The following is a 19,235-nucleotide window of genomic DNA, read 5'->3' as shown; positions in this document are numbered from 1 at the left end:
ATGGGAGAACAACAATTTTATACAGAAGCATCAGGAACTATTCAAGCGTTGAGGACAACGCTTTTTGAAGGAGAGGGGCATGTTAGGCCCCTATACTACTAGTGTAACCTCTTATTGTTATTAGTATAACCCACTTATTATATTGATGTACACATGTAGTGCCCATATTGTTACTATTGTGCCCCATAGAAGCCCACTATTGTTATTATTGTGCCCTTACATTATTATTGTTATGTCGGCTCTGATTATGTTATAACCCCATAGACTCCTATATATAGAAAGGAGGTCTTTTCATTTGTATCATCCAAGAATTGTTCATTTATGTAATGTAAAGGAGGTTGCCCCCTCGAAGAGGCTGAAGTCTAAGGCGTTGATCTTTCTTTTCTATCTTTTCTTGAACTGGTTTCATAACAGATGATCTTTAGACCAATCCTACACCTGTCGACAAGAGGAATCTAGGAAAAATATCAGCTGCCATAAATGAGGTGACCCACATGGAGTTTGGCCTTAGTTGCCAATTTTAACACTCCCTCTCAACTAGGGAGAAGTTCATCTGCAATCCATTTGACTGTCGCTACTATCCCAGCCATCAAATGTACTGCCTTGCACTGCTTGGCCCTGCTCTGCTCTGCTCTGCTTTGCTCGAACTATGAAGAAGAAGAAATGATCGAGGATGTATCATACCATCCTCCACTGACCCGAAGTCAGTCTCAGAGTGTGTGATACCACTCTCATGGATCCCAGATCAATGGAGGTCATCCTAGCATAGGGAGTATGGTAGATACAACGATGCATCCATCGATAGTACTACTAATGGTTCCTAACCTCATTTCCCTACTCATTGATCAGATGAGAGATACTTCCCATGAGTCCTAGACTGCATGGGTAGGATGCCTCGACAGGAGAACTAATCATCCCATCCACAGGAGAACGAATCATCCTATCCAACAGTCGCCACAGGAGAACTAATCATCCTGGCCCACAGGAGAACTAATCATCCTGTTCCACAGTCGCCATGGAGAACTAATCATCCTGACCCACAGGAGAACTAATCATCTTGTCCTACAGTCGCCACGGAGAACTAATCATCCTGGCCCATAGGAGAATTAATCATCCTGTCCTACAGTCGCCACGGGGTGTCACAGGGGGAGGGTTGAACCTTTCACCCTGTACATAGTGCACCACCAGGGGATGGTGAGTCGCCCTGTGGTCGTATGTCGCTCCAAGAAGTACCCCACGCCCCCCTGGAGCTCCCAGAGCTCAATGCATCATACTCGACCCTCATAAGAGGGTCCTTGAACGACACCAAGTCATTCTCGGAAGGTCAAGAATTTGACCTTTCTCAAGGGCTTCATCAAAATGTCGGCGACCTGTTCATATGTACTGATATGTTGGAGCCTTGTTGCTCCCTGCTACACCATATCTCGAATATAGTGGTACCTGATATCGATATGCTTGGAGCAATCATGAAATACATGATTCTCTAATAAACGAATCCTGTTTTGGTTGTTGTCATACAGGATCACGGTGGTATCCAATGTAAATCCAAACAGCTCACTGAAGAGCTTTTGCAACCAGACCGCCTCACAAGAGGCCATACTAGCAGCGATGTACTCTGCTTCGATGGTGCTCAAAGCCACTGACTTCTGTTTCCTGCTCATCCAAGATATCAAGGCAGATCCCAAAGAGAAACAACACCTAGAAGTGCTCTTTCAGGCCACCACACTGCTCAATTAGCATCGGTATATCCATGTAGTCTCACATCTCCGGCAGTGTATCTCAACCCATGAGTGATTGTGCCACGAAGATATCTCAATAGATTCTTGGCACCAATCCAATGTGAGTGGTGAGGCTCAACCATATGTTGACTGCAAAACATATATCCGGACGAGAGTTCACCAAGAACATCAATGCTCCGATGAGTTGACGATACTCGGTAGCATTTCATAAAATGGGTCCGGCAACACTACCGCTTAACTTCTTGAAGTCAAGCTCCATCGGGGTAGTCACGGACTTGCAATCCACCATACCGAATCTCTCCAATATCTTCACCACATATTTTCCTTGAGATAGGAAAATCTCCCCTGGCTTTTGCCAAACTTCTAGTCCTAGGAAATAGTGCATTAGTCCTAGGTCCTTCATCTCAAATTCAGAAGCCAACTCCCTCTTACATTTGTGAATGAGAGGGTCTGCACCTGTTAGAAAGAGGTCGTCAACGTACAACACCAGTATGAGAGGATTGTCATCTACAACCTTAAAGTAAAGGTTAGGGTCAGCTTCACTCCTAGTGAATCCCAGCTTCATCAAGTAGCTATCGATCCTCTCATACCATGCTCGGGGTGCTTGCTTCAGCCCATAGAGGGCCTTATTCAACCTACACACATGAGATTCTCGATCATGAATCTCAAATCCTTCAGGTTGCTCCACATAGACCTCCTCTTTGATCGAACCATGCAAGAACGTGGTCTTGACATCCATCTGATGTAGGTTCCATCCTTGCGAAGCAGCAAGGGCTATGATCGAGCGGATGGTGGTATATCGGGCAACAGGTGCAAATATCTTGTCATAGTCTATACCTTCCTTTTGAGAGAAGCCACGAGCGACAAAACGAACCTTATACTTTTCCGCACTTCCATCAACTGCATGCTTTATCTTGTAAAGCCATTTCGAAGTGACAACTGCTTTGTCTTGGGGTCTGGAGACCACATACCAAACATCGTTTTTCTTGATGGACTCATATTCCTCGGTCATAGCATCCTTCCATACTTGATGCTTGACAGCTTTTGCGAATGACGAAGGCTCATTTCGGATGATCGTGCTCATGATGGTCAAGTATCCCTGATACCTGGTTGACTTCTTACTTTCCTGGAAGGTTCCCCTGGGTACAACATACCCTTTAGCATCATCAAGTGTCCCCCTAAGCCATGAAGGCCTCTTCCTAGTAGAGGAGGGCTCTTGCGGAGGAGGATCAATAGGATTCATAGGTTCTTCCCCATCGAGCATCGTCTCATCTTCCTTTTCCTTTGGATCCCTGGTGTCAACTTCTTTAGATCCCCTTTGAGTAGGAAGATTGTCAACTTTGCTAAGAGCCATATCTTCGTCAAAGTTGACATCATGGCTAATCTCGATTTCCCTTTGACCAGCCACATAGATTCTATAGCCCTTAGTGTTTTTGCTATAGCCCACAAAGATTCCTTTCTTTCCAGATGCTCCCAATTTATTCCTCTTCTCCTTCGACACATGAAAATTTATCGGACTTCCAAAAATTCTAAAATGAGATGCGTCAAGTTTCTTACCAGTGAACATCTCTTCGGGAGTCATGGAACCCAATGCTTGATGATGGCATCGGGTTTGCACATATATGACGGTATTCGCAGCTTCGGCCCATAGAAACTTCGGAAGTCTTTGATCGTGAAGCATAGCACAGAAAACTTCCACAATTGTACGATTCTTCCTTTTCGCCACACCATTCTGCTAAGGAGTATATGGTGTTGTAATCTCCCTCTTAATGCTAGCCTTTTTGAAAAAGTCATGGAACTCATTGGATTCATACTCAGTCCCATTATCAGTCCTTAAGATCTTGATCTTCTTTTTAGTTTGATTCTCGATCAAGGCTTTGAAGTGACGAAACCAAGTGAACACTTCATCCTTCTTTTTCAAGAAGTATATCTAGGTCTTGTGAGAATACTCATCTGTAAAAGTGAGGTAATATAAATATCCTCCCAAAGAGTTCACAGGCATCATACCAGATATGTCTAAGTGAATCAACTGCTATATATCGGAGGTCTTGCTTTGGCTTGAGGGGAATGGTCCCCTTTTGAGCTTCCCTTTGGCACATCCAGGACATACATCTTCTTGCTCTACTTGGAACTCAGGCATCCCTGTCACCATTTGTCTTGCATTGGGTAGAGCTTTATAATGAAGGTGAGCAAACCTTCGATGCCATAGTTCGGATTGAAGTGATGTGTCACAAGACATGACACCCATCGGACTTCCTCCGACCTAATATAATGAATCAACTCGAAACCCAAGAGTGAAAGCTTCCTTAAAATTCTTTTTCCATACACGTACCTTGCCATCGATGAAGGTTACCTTGTAGCCTTTGTCCTCCATTGCCGAAACGGACACCAGGTTCTCTTTGAGATCAGGTACACATAGGACTTCTTGCAAATGAATTGTATTACCCTGATTCAATTGAAGAGTGACATTCCCTACACCTTTCACGGGATATTTTGCGTTGTCCCCAAGAACAATTTCCAGGTTGGTCTCTTTTTCTATCAGATTGGAGAGAGCTTCTTTGGAGCCAGTGAAGTGCCTTGAGGCACCACTATCAATAAGCCAATTTCCCAGCAAGTCTGGGGGAGCAATAGTAGAGAGGGCCGCTGGGAGACAATATTCATCTTGCTTATTGTTAACAACATTAGATTCATACCTGGAGTTTTTTGCTTTCTTGAAGGGTTGTTCTCTTCCTTGATTTCCGACAATTCTTTTACCTCTGCCATTGGACCTGCCATTCCTTTGATTGCCTTGAGAGTGATTTTGGTCATCATCATGGTGTGAGTCCCTTTTATCAGGGCACTCCCTCGCATAGTGGCCCATTTTGTTGCAATTGTAACATTGACCTTTTCTTCCACCCTTTGGTCCAGCCTTTCCTTTCGATTTAGCCCCAAAATTGGTTTCTTCTTTTAGCATGAGAAGAAAAGGCAGAGGGATGGCCTTTAAGTGCGCGCATTTCTTGCTCTTCCATCTTTGTCTCTTCTTGAATACATCTAGCCATCAATTCCTCAAATCCTGGGATGACATTATTGTTGAGAAGAGTAGTCCTAAATATACACCATTCAGGTGGCAGTCCTCCAAGAGTTGTGATAGTCATTTTCCTGTCATGAACTACTTCCCCAATATTTAGGAGATCATTCTTGATTTCGGTGATCCTTAAGAAATATGCTTGCATACTCTCATCTTTGCCCTTCTTAATTTCCTTCACCTTATTTCTAAGGAACAGAACTTGATTTGCATCATTAACTTTAAATAAACTCACTAGTCTATCATAGATTTCCTTGGAGGTTGTCAGCTCGGAAACATAGGCCACCGGGTGCTTATCGATAGAGTCTCTCACATGGTCCAACACTTCCTGATCTTCTAAAGTTAGATTGAGAGACATCTTCCATCCGTGATAGTCAGACTTCTCACGGAGCTTGTCTTTGGCGGGGAAGAGTGTTGAGGACACCGTGAAGTTTTTAGGATAGCCTTGCCAACCTTCTCTTCGGTGATTGCTCTTGCTCTTGCTTGGGCTTTGTCTTCACCTCAGCTCCGATACCATGTTAAATTATGGTATGTTCTATGCTTAGAGCAATTTACTTCTTTTCTTCTTATTAGCCACAGATTAGCAATCACATATACATTAAGTAAAGTGCAGATAGAACATTAAATGATCAACAGAAAACAAGCCAAGACAAGAGACACAAGATGTGGCGGCTAGCCAGGGACAAACCCCAATGCAGGGAAACCCTTTGATCAAATCTTCTTTTATCTTCAATAGTTCAACAGAGAGAAATAGTACAAAATCAGAATTCTGTAATTTTATATCAGCAGTAGCAAACCCTAGATCAGCAAAGTCAAACTTGGTCAAACAAGTTGAAATTGACCTCCAATATGCTTGGTCAATTTCCGGTCAACTAGCCCTCGAACAGCCTGAAGAAACAACCCTTGAACAACCCCAAAAACACAGTCAAATTGTTGTTGATTGAAGTCAACCTGTTGCCCAAAACTAGGGCAGTCAACGTTGGTCAAACCTGTGGACGGATTGCCTCGATTTTTGTGCCAAAATCTGCGGCCTGCCTAGGAGAGGCAGCCACACCAAAACCACACCCTTGATGAGTCAACGCTTGGTCAACACAGGTCAAAGAGACCTTCAACAGCTTCTGCGTCCTCCTTTCAGCATCCTCCTTGCCCTAATGCGTCCTCCTTCCCATGTGTGAGCTGCTCCTTGTATAACCAAAAGCTAAGGAGAGAGGGAGAGAAGAATGAGTGAGATGAAATGATGAGAAAATGAATCAACCTCTCTTGTATTTATATGATTTACTGGGCATGTGTAACTGCTGGCCGACCTTGACAATTTGTAAAGTAAATACAAATAAATTCATATCTCCATAAATACTTGTCGGAATCGGATGATCTTTAGATCAATCCTACACCTCTTGACAAGAGGAATCTAGGAAAAATATCAGCTGCCATAAATGAGGTGACCCACATGGAGTTTGGCCCCAGTTTCTAATTTTAACAAGTCCACTATATAAAAACTAAGAATCCAAGCAAAATGATCCTTGCCCACAGTCTGTGAACTTGGAGACCAAGGATTGAGTACCTGCAAACACTATGTATTACCTCAAAATAATCACATAAAGCACAACATAGGAAGCCTATAGTCAATACATACCACAGAGCAACGAACAAGAACAACCTCGAGTTGCACCCCGAAGTCTTTTATTATAGCAGAAAAAATAGTTTTTAGCGGGACAATAGTTTGCAAAAATGCTTCAGTAGCAATATTCTAGCCAGAGATCAAGATGACTAGAGACTCAACTGACTCTCTAATTTATAGATAAATCCTCCAAAAGGAAAAATACTGGCTAGTTTCTTTGGTCCTTGTCAAAATAATCTTGGCCGTTGGTAAACACTTCAAGATACTTATATGCTTTGAATACTTATATTTAAATACTTTTATCTATCTATCTATCTGTCTATATATATATAAGTCGTTACCTTGTTATCGTGCTGTATCGTATTTGGATTTTTTGAAAATTTTCCATATCCGTTTCAATCCCCGTATTTGTGTCTGTTCTCATATCCATTTTAGTGCAACTTAGTCTAAAGGGAAAATGGGTGATGTGGCACCAATCTACTCAAGCGTTGGGGTCAACTAGTGATGTACAAGCTCTCCCTTGTCATCTCAAGGATAACCATCATCATCGGGGCTTTGGAACAAGCAAAGCCCATCAAACAATGTCAAGGCTAGCATGGAGGCGTTCTGGGTCTATCTGGGCACATCATTATTATCTCCAACACCAAGCTTCATGGGATCAGTGTTTTAGCGTCTGGGGGTACCTCAAAGTGTTAAGTACCATGCAAAATCATCATATGACCCAATGCTATGCTTTGCATGGGAAACACTGCATCAACAAAATCATATCCTCTCTCTAGCATGGGAAAAGTGACCTTTGGTATGTTGTTGAATGGAGTGATAATCATCTTTTCAAAGGCCTCTGATGCTATAACAATACCGCTTGACAAAACCTTGCTCAAAACCAAGTGAAATCACGAATCATTAGGGACAAGAACTATAAATGCATCATAGTGGACCATAGCTCACCTTCAAATGTTTAACTAGATCAAGTCTCATAAACAAGTTACCTCCTTATGTTTGGGATGGTTAGGTGGATAACCCTATTAGGTGTTTTCAGCCCTCAAGGGGAAGTGTCATGGCCCAAGTTAGCTCATGAATTCATAGGTGTGTGTGAAATTGGTGGCTGCAAAGTGGGAAAGACTTTAGGGCAAGGTGCTAGAGCCACGTGACTAGCTAATGGAGGTCCAACATCTTGATTGTATGGATGCAAGGAGAGAAAAACCATGGAGCCATGAGCCACCCCTTTCCTTTGCCTACTTTTTCCACGCCTCTAGTGTGCCTTTTACTTCTTTATGATTTGCTTTGATTTGGGTGCATAGCTCAAGATCCCGAGTTTGCTTTTTGAAATTTTCCATTACCCCTTAATGATGAGTTAGTTTATTGCTCATCAAGGTTGGGACTAGACAAGAGTTCCTTTTATAGATGAAGCATCATCTTCTTGAGAAACTACTTGATGGCTAATGAGGGGGGTAGATCCTATGCTAGGCTTTTGTCCATGTGCTAATCAAATGTCCCAGCCATATTTTGCATTTTATATTTTCTTTTCATTGTGGATTTCATATGCTTTTATCCTTCTTTTAGTTGCATCAACCTCTAGGGCAAAGTTTTTTGGGACCAGACTCAAGGACGGGGATGAAAAGGTACCAATCCCAATGACCACTAGCTTGAAGAATGGAGATGAATAGAGGGAAAGATGAAAAGTGGTATGGAATATCTTGAACATGCTACTTCAATTAAAGTCTCCCCAGTAGTGCCCTCCCTAAAACCTAATGCCTCATAGGAGGTCCCACTAGACTAGAGTCAAAGACTAACCTCCCAGGTGAAGTGAGTGAGCAAGAATACAGTCAAGATTGGTCAATCATCAAATTTTCACCTTGTTCCATATAAGTATGCCCATACCATTAAGTGAAAGCACATGATTGCAAAATTGTTAAATTACTTATTGATGAATGACCCACCCTCTGTAGGAAGGTATGTCGAATGGGAGAGAGAAATTTGACTAGAGCAAGAAGTTGAGGATCTTGGCATCATGTTATGTGCGAATCAAATAGGGCTGGTGACTGGCTGTTTGTCCAAGGAGGAGAAACAATTTCTCTTATGGGTTACCCACTTTTTGGTGGGTAATTGGGCCACACAAATTAGAGTGAATCAGTGCAAGTTTTCTATGTGCTCTGGGAGTAGAATTGTGAAATTCCTGTTTGTTATGTTTTCCTAGGATGCAACCATCACATTGATTTAGTTTCCTAGGAATAGTTGGCAAACTAGAAACACCATTTTTTTCAGTAAATGAAGACTGTCATAATTAAAATGTCCAAATCTTGCATGGCATAGAAGACTGGATGGCAACATACCTTCTTTGTGCTGAGAGAGGTATGCAGAGTTCTGTGCATGAGCATATGTTCCTTCCAGATTCAACGGTCTTTCCTCCTCTACTTTCGTCATGCCACCTGTGTTGTCATAAGCTTTCCTTATCTCTACTTCAAACAGATGAATAGAGTGGCCTTGCTGGCAAATGTGAAGAAGGGACAGTAGATTTCTCTGCAACTCTGGAAGGTGAGTACATCATGGAGAAGAAAATTAGGAAGTCCAGGAAGTTTAAGCATGATGTTGCCAAGTCATGAGGGCTTGAGACTTGATTTGTCTGTAAAACGCACTATGCCATCTACATTGTCATTGAAATCTTTGAAAAAATCATTTTTAAAGGTCATATAGCAGGTTGCCCTTGTATCAAGCAGCCATGCATCTCTCTGAGAAGCAAATGAGGTGTGAAACAAATCTTCAGTTCCTCCAGTATTGCAATGAGCAGATTTAGGTGCTTTACCTTTAATTGGATCTAGTGTTTTACCTTTGTCTTCTTTTTGGTTTTGACTTTCTTTGATTTTCTCCTAAGGGATTCTGCATGTTGTTGCATCATGTCCATATCTGCTGCAACGAGTGCAGTGAAGATCGAGTCTTTCTCCTTGATGGTGTTTACTCTGCCCTGGCTCTTAAATTCTTTCTTCCACATCCTCTTCTGCTGCCACTTCTTTTAGTAGAATCATATAACTGATCCTTCCCTTTCTAAGCAAGACACAGTGCTTCTTCAGAGGATTGAGTTGCTATCTTCCTCTTCCTGAAACCTTTCTTTTGTTCTGCAAAATTTTCCACCAGGATGTCAAAATCAATGGATTTGAGTTGCTCACTAGCTTGTAGAGATAATATAATTAGCGTATGTAGGATAGAGAGCTTTGACAAAGGCTATGAGAGAAATTTCCATCTTAACTCCAGTTGAATCTACATCATGCATGATGGCTCTAGTTTCAGAGGCTAGGGCCAAGGGGTCATTGTCTTTCAACTCAAGGTTGAAGAGTTTGACAATTAATTGAACAACTTCCAATTATGTGTGTGAGTCATATATATTTCAACTTCTTCAATGCACCACAAGAATTTGTAATTGAAACTATATGATGACTCACTCCTTCACTTGCAAAAGCAACAATGAGGGCATAGGCTTTTCTATCCTTGTTCTTCCAAATGGCTAGTTCCTTATCTGATGTGGGCTTCATAGGTGCATTGTCATCCTCTCCTTCACAAATGCCTTTCTATAAGTCATTAAAAATGAGGGTATGCCTGATCTTTCTTGACCATTCTTAGTAGTTCTCTTTTCCAGTCAGCACTACACCAACAATGGAGATGAGGGAATGCATATACGTTAATAATTTTCTGAGCTGAGGCCTTGATAGACAAGATCTCTATAATAATAATAATAATAATAATATCTAGTTGAAATCATATCTCTATTGCCTTACATAACTAACTAGCCAAATTAAAATTGTATTTAGAGGCATAAGGTATCAAACAAAATCCCTTATGGTTTTAAATTCAAGATGAGTTCTGCCATGATAATATGATCATATAGGTATACAATATGAACTCCCAAAATGAAGCAAAAATAAATCAATTTATCTCCAAAAACACCAAGATTTCCCGCTCTATGAGTGCTTCCTTCTCCTTTGTACTACTAACCAATATATATATATACACACACACAAATTGGAAAATTATATTCTGCAATCGTGTTGCCAGAACTTAGGTCACCTTTAGAGGCCCTCTGCTCATGTACTCAATTGTGTTGGCTCCAATCTTGGTGCAGAGCCCACTTAGAAGCTTCGGTGCCTTCACAGGGGAGAGAAATGAGAAACCAGAGTTTCCAGTGGTTTAGATAGTGCCAAGAGTGGATGTTGTGTTGACATTATCCCGTTTCTTGAAGGTATCCTCGTTTTTCTTGATTTTGCGGATCAACGGGTCTGAGAGGAGGGCATGGCTGAGGATTGCAAAGGAAAGTGGGAGGATTAGGGTGAGCATGTTGGGGATCCTTTTGGAGGCCTCCAAGATCCTACGCATGGTCAGGAAAGGTTTGCAGCTCAATTCTGTTTGGAAGCACCAGGTTCGCAGCCTGATTCTGCGTGGAAGCACTAGGTCCGCAGCTTGATTATGTTCACTCTCAACTAGTTACAATAAAGTGTTTGGATCTACATGTGGAAAGCTAATGGCAGATGGCAGCATGAGACTGATCTTTTGTAGAATTTTTGTGAACCTGACTTTGGTGAAGGGGAAGGTAACGTACGGGAGAGAGGTAGGTGGTTTGTTAAAGTGACAGAAAAATGGGACTGGTGACCAGATTCGCCACTGCAGGGACATTAGGACTATGCAAGCGCTAAGGCATACAAAGATTTTGGCAGTAGGACGGCCAGATTTAATAGTGGAATGAGCAGAGGAAATGCTTCTGATAGATTAAACAGTGAGCAGGTCAGACTAGCAAGGCAGAGATGGCAGGCCGGACTAGTGGGGCAGAGATGGCAGATCGGACCAGCAGGGAAGAGATGGCAGAGGAGTTACTCTAAGCAGGGCAGAAGTGCCTAAATTTGGCTCTGATACCATGTCAGGCCAGATGAGATAACTCCCAAGACTCTTATTTTTCTTCATTAATCAAGCACTCGTATATATACAATGATATTGTGACCTTTGGTTTCAACTTCCAAGGTCCGATGTCTCTTCCTATTCTAATGTTTTGTATTTTCATATTTATAAAATATTTACAATTTCACCCAATCCCTAAGGATTAGGTGTCTAACAGAAAGACACTTATACAGTCCAGTAAAGTAGAGATATTGTCACATTGGTAATGCTTACATCATCATATTTAACTTTTTAAGCTTCCAGAAGACTATGATACTTGTAACAGATAATAATACTAATTTTATATTTTAGCCAAACATAAAATAAAAAGTCTTTCTCTATATATGAAAGAGAGATTTGATATGTACACATAATATAAAAATTGCTCTATGGAGAGATAAAAGAGAGATATCAGGTTTACACATAAAAATAAATACTGTAGTTATGATCAAAAGTTGTATTTTTACATATATGTATCTCCATAATTTGTGACTTCTGAGTTTTACTGGGTTGAGTGAAATTGCAGCCATCCTAGATCCTTTCAGTGTTCCACGGGGACTCGCTCCCCCCCCTAGGGGTCTAGTTTCCTCGCTCCCCCGCGCTCCGGGGACTTGGGGACGAGTAGGGGACGTTTCCCCACGCTCCCAAAATGGAGGAAACTCAAGGGGACGTGCCAGGGAAACGTTTCCCTTCCCTGAGGGGACGTTTCCCCACGCTCCAAAAAAAATGGCTTTGCTTATAGTTTATGATTTAATAGACCTAAAGTGGTACAAAGCTACTCATGTTCTGTATGGGGATAACGTCTTGTGCTGTCTTTTGGTTTCAACAAGCGTTATTTTATAGGGTCAGTATCATGGAAATTTGCTGGACCATATAGCACGTACATGAATTTTCCCTTTTAAAACTTCTCCTTTTTTTCTCAAGTGATGGCTGAATTACAGTGGGGAGATAACTGGAGTGACAGGCAAAGAATATGAGACATTCAGTTTGTGTTTTTAATTTGCATGACATTTGACATACAAACTATGGAAGGAGCACCTATGCCATGTGGGAAATAATTGGGTGGACTATAGACTAACATGCGTTTACTGCAGGCATGACAAAATACTATGGGCAGCAAGAAATCTCAGGAACTGTCGTTATATATGAATTTATACAGTTACAAAATTTACACAGAGCACAGTGGCTCAGCTTGAATTCTCAAGTCTGAAAATTATTTTCACCCCCGAAATACACTGCTAGTTTGAAGTTTGAACTGCATGGCATTGCTCTAATAAGGTAGACAAATTATCCATGCCATCGTTGGTCACCCAAGTTGGTTCGCAGATGGTCATCCTGCAGTTAATGTCATTTGATAGTAAACTGTCAGAAACTCTTTCATGTGATCTTCTCATCTCTCCTGGAACTAAAACTATTCTTTCAGCATATGGTGTACTGTCTATATTATATATAATATAACAAACTTTCTAGCTGTTGTATCCAATACAACTGGACAACCCATTGTAGTTGCCCCTTCTACTACCAATGCAATGTTCCTAATCTGTTCATTTACCTTTTCACAGAATTCAGTGGCTACCTTATCAAGCTGAAGCTCTCCCTCTGTCTGACCAAAATTTAAATTAGTATTTGACCAAGCTGAATTAGAATTTTAAATTTATTATTTTATATGATATTATAAATTTGGATAATGTCAAATGATATTCATATCAATGATCATGCTTTGCAGCTTTTCAATTCAAACCAAATTGTCATAGTGGACTCAATTAATAAATTATATTTTATATTTATAAATTTTTAAGACCCTGACGCTCCCCCACGTTTCCTAAAAAATGGTAGGGAGCTTTTGCATAGGCCGCTCCCGCGCCCCCTCGATCCCTCCCCCCCTCGTCCCGGAACCTTGGTGGAACATTGTCCTTTTTAAATGATTGAAAAATTTACACCTCAAGTTATTTGATCCTTCTTCACGCTTGATAGATCTGAGGGTAAGATCGATCTATGCTGGTTCAACTCTTCAAAACTAAGCCGCAATGATGGTTTCCTTGAAATCAAGGATGTGAACTAGTGAGATTGATGTGACAATCACAGCTAATCTAGGATCCACTATAGCCCTTTTCTCATAGAACTATCCACATGAATGTTGATGTAAAATTAAAAATGATCAGCCTCAAACTTCAGGGTAGAATATATCTGTTACATCAAAAATGAGTTGGAGCATTGGAGGTGACAGCTGTTGAAAAAACAGGCTGAATTGCTGAGGAACATTCAAGGTTCCAAATAATAAGCTCCTGTTCACAGCAATTTTCCTACTTCAAGCACATTAGCTATGATTATCATCATTGGAAACAGGCACTAGTTAAGTCAAAATAATGTATGGTTTAAAATAGTGGAAATTGGATTTTTGTTGGAATTACTTTTCGGTCCAAATATAGTAGTTTTGACTGCTATTATATTTTTTTAGAGATAAGGTCCACTATTTCTTGTATACGTTTCAAGAATATCTATTTTTGTTTTTAAAGTCCTTGAATATAAGTTTGTTGCTGAAACTTGAATCTTGCTGATACACATATTTAAGATAGCGTGAAGTCATGTTATAAAGAAGACAGTGGTAAACTAAAATTCATGGTAAATGTGTGTGATAGAGAGATAGATCAATAGAGAGATCTATGCATGTTATTAGATTTGTTGTGAAGCCAACCTGAGAACATTAAATTCTCTATTTTCACTTGAGCAGGTATTGGGTTTCACCATAAACTCATCTTTTGTTGTTTATCATTGAATTGAAGGCTTCGATAATTGAGGCAGGAGCAGTGCCAGTCTTATTACGTATCCTACAAAGAAACCCAGCAGTAAATGGTGGACCAGTTCAGCTTCTTTGGGAGCTATCCAAGAGTGAGTCTGGGAGGGTGGGAATTTTGGCAGAGAAGGCGGCTGTTGTCATAGTGGCAAGTGCTTTTAACTTGTGTACATATGACCAGAAGTTGCAAGCAGAGAAGCTCTTGTACAACCTTTGTGAGCATGACAAGTCAGCTATCATTCAAGCAGCAACATCAGGACTTTTTGGACCATTAGTTCGCAGGTTGGCTTCTGGTAAGATTTTTACAGTGTTGCTTATTGTTTGGAAGTAGTTCTCCTCGTATAACTCTGGCAGTTTGTTCGTTTATAGCATCTCTTTCTCTGCTATATGCTTGCTAGTTGTGTCTTGGAAACATATACAATATTGCAATTGTTTGTTATTGGTTTATTTTATTAATATTGCAAGTATAAATTGGATATTGATTCCAATGTTGCACATGGTATATGAATTGGGATTTATTATTCGCAGGTGATGAAGCTTTGCAGCTGGAGATGCTGGAAACTATTTGCTCCCTTGACCTCAATGAACAAGGAATCTGTTCTCTGGTGGATTGTGGTGTAGTTCCACCCCTGTTGAATCTCTTGCAGAATGGCAAGTCAGATTGTAGACTAAAAGCTGCAAAAGCGCTTAAGCTTCTCTCCAATTCAGATATCAACAAAGTTGTGATGGCAAAATCTGGCACTCTCCCTGTGCTTGTCAGATCACTTTCTTCTCGAGTGCCCGATCTTTCTCTTCTAATTTTGGAAACTCTTGCAAACCTAGCATCAGAAAGGCAAAGTGCTGCCCAAATTGAACATGAGGGTGTTGTTTCACGTTTGATTGACATGTTAAAATTTGAGGATGTTCTCATGCATGAAAATGCATTGAGAACATTAGACTGCATTGCCAAGGACAGTCATACAGTCCGCCAATGGATAGCAGATTTAAAGGTGGTCCCTAGATTATATAGCCTTGTCCAAAATGAGAAACTTTCTTCCTCGTGCAGGGTGAACATCTTAAATCTCATTTCTTACCTTGCACAAGATCGTATTACTCGTCAGGCAATTGTAACTCCAAGAAAGATGCTGAGCTTTTTTGTTGGGATCTTAAAAGAAGGCCAAGGATCTCAAGGATATCCATATGAGATTGAAGCAGTTTTGGCAATACTATGTGTGATGGCAAAGATGGATGAAGCAAAGCATTCCATGGTTTCAGAAACTTCTCTGCTGCAATTTTCAGTGGATTGTTTGAAATCAGATCGTCCGAAGATAAAAGAGTGTGCTGCAAAGATTCTTGCAAGGCTAACTGATCCAAATCTTGTAGATACAAATTTCCAACTGAATTTGGCAAGAATGGGTGTGATTCCTCTTCTGGTTGAAATGCTGAAGTCTGGCTCAGAGCGTGCAAAGCAATATGCATCCGTTACACTTACACATTTGTCCATGCAAACACCGTATTTAACAGAAAGGCAGTCTGTTATTAAGAAGTTTCTTGCGAAGCTTGGTTTTTCAAGGTACAAAATTTGCAGAGTTCATGCTGGCAAGTGTAGTTCAAGAGGAACCCTTTGCCTGGTTGAATCTGAAGCCGTTCCTAATCTCATTTATTTGATCAAGGATGGCCAACACAGAAGTGCACAACGAGCAATTCAAGCTTTGCTTACTTTGGTGAAGAACAAAAAAGATATGGATAAAGGCATTGATTATCTTGTGAGAAATGATATAATCAGTTCTCTTGTCCACATTATAGGAAAGAATGAAAATTCTACTGAGAAAGCAGTTATACTGTTGGAAAGGATATTTAAATGTAAGAAATATAGAGTTCCAAGATATGCAGAGTTGGCTAAGGCAGCATTATATACAACCATGGCAACAGGAAAACCAGATGCCCGCAAGGCTGCAGCCACAGCCCTAATGCATCTTGGAATGGTGCCAAACACCTCAACCTATACACAAACTGAAACGGGTTAAACATATTTATGGCTAAAATTTTCTTCCGGTCACAATTCCTCCATTGTCGCTGAAATTCCTAAAGACCTTGACAGTGGGCTCTTCTTTAATTCTTTTCAACCCCTGTATTGCCCATTGTTAACTGATAAACAGTATTCCTATCTGGTTGTTTTTGTAATTTACTGCAGCATAGTCAGTGAGTCTAACTCTAGCATTTTGTCAAGTACTTTAAAGTAATAAGAATTGAATCCCTGATAAGCGAGAGCTTTTCTTCTTCTAGGAGGGTATTCCTGTATATGAATAATCTGGGCTGGAAAGGTTTAACTTGCTCCTCCCTATCTTTAGGTTGGAAACTCCTCCCTATGTTCAGAAGTACTTACGATGAAGCTCCTCCTATATACAAAGTACTCACGATGAAGCTTGCCACAACTCAATATGTTCAGCTGCTCGGAAACTGTTTTGACATCCAAAACTTTGCCTCGCTTTGTTCAAACTCTAAAAATATTCTTTATTTCTGACTCTAATGGTCAGGTTAGATTTATATCACGTTGGCATCCTGATTATTCTTGAGATTCTGGGTGTAGTTGCTGTTAAAACTAAGGTCTCTTCAATAAGTTTCATGGACGTTAAGCCATTGCTACGTTGTCAGGTACACGTTGGATGAGATAGTAATAGGTGGAATTTCAATATTGGTCCAAAAGGTCCCATCCTTTAAAGCGTGCACCTCTATAGTACAGTAAGTTCAATTTTAACAGATTTTGTGAAGGAGGAGCAATGTTTACCTCACTATTAGTGCTGTGAGACCTGTGAGGCTGAGTGCGTTTTGCATGAAGCATGTATATGTTACTATTTGTTTCAAGTTTCAACTATCAAATCTGATGCATATTTTCTTATTTGTTCTAGTTTACTTCACACGTGGCAATATATTCACTGTTATATTCACCGTTTAAACATTATTGAGGATCAATGTAGGACTTCTTTACCTAATCTTCACATGGACCCGTGTAAATATCAAGTTAAAACCCGTCATAACTGATGCAGAAAAAGGGTATGGTTTGTATATAGCATTTCCAAAATTGATGGAACGTGAAATGCCATATATAAACAAAATTTAAAATTTAGATTAAAGTTAATTATGTTTTAAATTTATATGTTATTGCTATTTATGAGTTAAAAGATTTAATTATACATTATGGTTATAAATCAGTAACGAGGATATATATATAGAGAGAGAGGGGTTAGACACAATTTCTGATGAACCCGCTGTTAACATTCCTTGTCTAAATTGGTGATCGACCTGTTGTTAACATCCCTTGTCCCATCCATGTCACTGTTTCAATTGGTTTGGTTGCTGGTTAGATTATGTTGGTGAAGTGTTGATGATCTTTACTCGTAGCTTTTGACATTAGGGTTATGGTTTACTTATTTAACTAGTCAACATTTATATATATTATTTGAGGTAGTGAAGGTTGATTTAGGCATTTATGTGGGTTCACAACTCTTTTATGGTGAAAGGTGCCCCACCTCATAAGTTGTGTATAAATAAATATAATTTGAGTATTTTGTATTATCATTTTGAATTCATTAGTGATTGATTCTTTTGCATAAGGGCACCGTATCTTTTGTTTGGGGGTTCATGTCTATTTATGTGATATTTATGTCCAAGGTTTATGTTGGTTTAGGTTTTGTCAAAGTGTTCACTGTAGATCCACGATCTCTTTGTGGAACATCGTATTAGAGCTAGTGTGGACTTTTCCTTCTCTCCCCAACACTATTTTATGTATGTTTCATGTTTGAAACTAGGGGTTTTTCAAAACTCTTTTTGGGACATCAACGAATTTCTAGGGGTTTTAAATTTTCTTTCACCAAAGCCCTCCTCCTTTTATAGGTTTTGGTCTTTTTAGTGCATTTAAGGGATCTTTTGCAAGTTTGTGCTCTTTTTAGGGGAGTGCCCTCCTTGTCTCCTTTGCTTAGCCAAATATTACACTTTTAAGGTCGTTTTAGGTATAAAATTATGTTTTTTTCCATCCCTATTTCAGGACAACAACATTCTTTTTAGGGGTTTTAAGCCTTTCCACTATCAAGTCCCTTCCCTTTTTGGTGTTTTTTTATTCTTTGAATGAATTTGAGGGGTTGTTTTGCATATCAAAGTTTTTCTAAGACAATAAACCTTATATTTCACTTTGTTTTTGTTAAAAATCATTTTTGGTTTTTTGGAACAACATTGGTATTGTCTATGTTTCTCCAATTTTTTAAATTTGCCAAGGCTCTTGTTGGGTGCACTATCATTGTGGAATCAGGGGTTAATAAATTCTTCTTCAGGGCCTCTAGTGGGTGATGTATAAATTGCCATGGATATTCCACTTGATAGTTCATTATAACATATTTGATAAAAATAATTTAAATCTGAAATATATAATATGAGGGTTAATTTTCTTTGATTTTTGGGTTTATTAATTACTATTTTTTACCTGTGTGCAATAGATAAAATGTGAAAAATAGAGAGCAATGAAATACATTTACACACCAATCACAATAGACACCTAGATGACTTGGAAAACCCTAGCTGGAAAGTCATGTCACTTTGTGCCCTTTTTTTTTTTTTCTTCTCTGAATAGAAAAGATGCAAATATAGAGAAGACACTCTCTTTGGAGTTACTTGAGACCTGTGGCATATGGGCTGCTACAAAACACATACCTCTTATGTTATGTTCTTTCTCTATCCACCCTTGGCTACTTTGTTATACTATAGAACAAAATGCACACGAATATATTAAAAGCCTTTTTTCTCCTAGTTGTTTGGTTACAACATAATCCAATAGCCAACTAGAGGTTAAGTTTGACTCCGTCAACTTTGAATTAGAGTTACAACTTTGACCCTTCTAAAGTATTCTTCATGGTCTACATGTGGTTAGCCCCTTTTCCATGAGTAACGGGGGTTGATGTGACATCTTCTTGAAATATGGTGGTCTACCACAGTGGGTCAACTTCCAAGAGACAAATTTTTCATTTGAACCCCTATTGACGTCTTTCTTGCATTGTTGGAAAGACTCTGTGTGTAGAATATCATTATGGGGTATGGCACTTTAGCAACAAATTTTCACCCCAAAAACCA

General features: G+C 39.8%; 1 protein-coding gene across 1 annotated transcript in view; it reads left to right on the top strand.

Moving 5' to 3' along the window:
- The window catches only part of LOC149222462 (U-box domain-containing protein 44-like), a 67,966-nt gene extending 50,953 nt beyond the window's left edge, over positions 1-17,013 (top strand). Inside the window, exons 3-4 of the mRNA XM_089385452.1 lie at positions 14,125-14,428; positions 14,664-17,013. Of these exons, the coding sequence (XP_089241578.1) occupies positions 14,125-14,428; positions 14,664-16,141 (1,782 nt within the window). The 3' untranslated portion in view covers positions 16,142-17,013. The remainder of the gene's footprint in view (positions 1-14,124; positions 14,429-14,663) is intronic.
- Positions 17,014-19,235: the final 2,222 nt, after the last annotated feature.

Source organism: Pinus tabuliformis, chromosome Q (assembly GCF_031772625.1).
Source record: "Pinus tabuliformis cultivar Carrire ecotype Pingquan chromosome Q, CPIR1, whole genome shotgun sequence".
In the NCBI taxonomy this organism is placed as follows: Eukaryota; Viridiplantae; Streptophyta; class Pinopsida; order Pinales; family Pinaceae; genus Pinus; species Pinus tabuliformis.
Note: the sequence above shows the minus strand (reverse complement) of the source record. Positions and strands in the feature narration are given on the sequence as shown.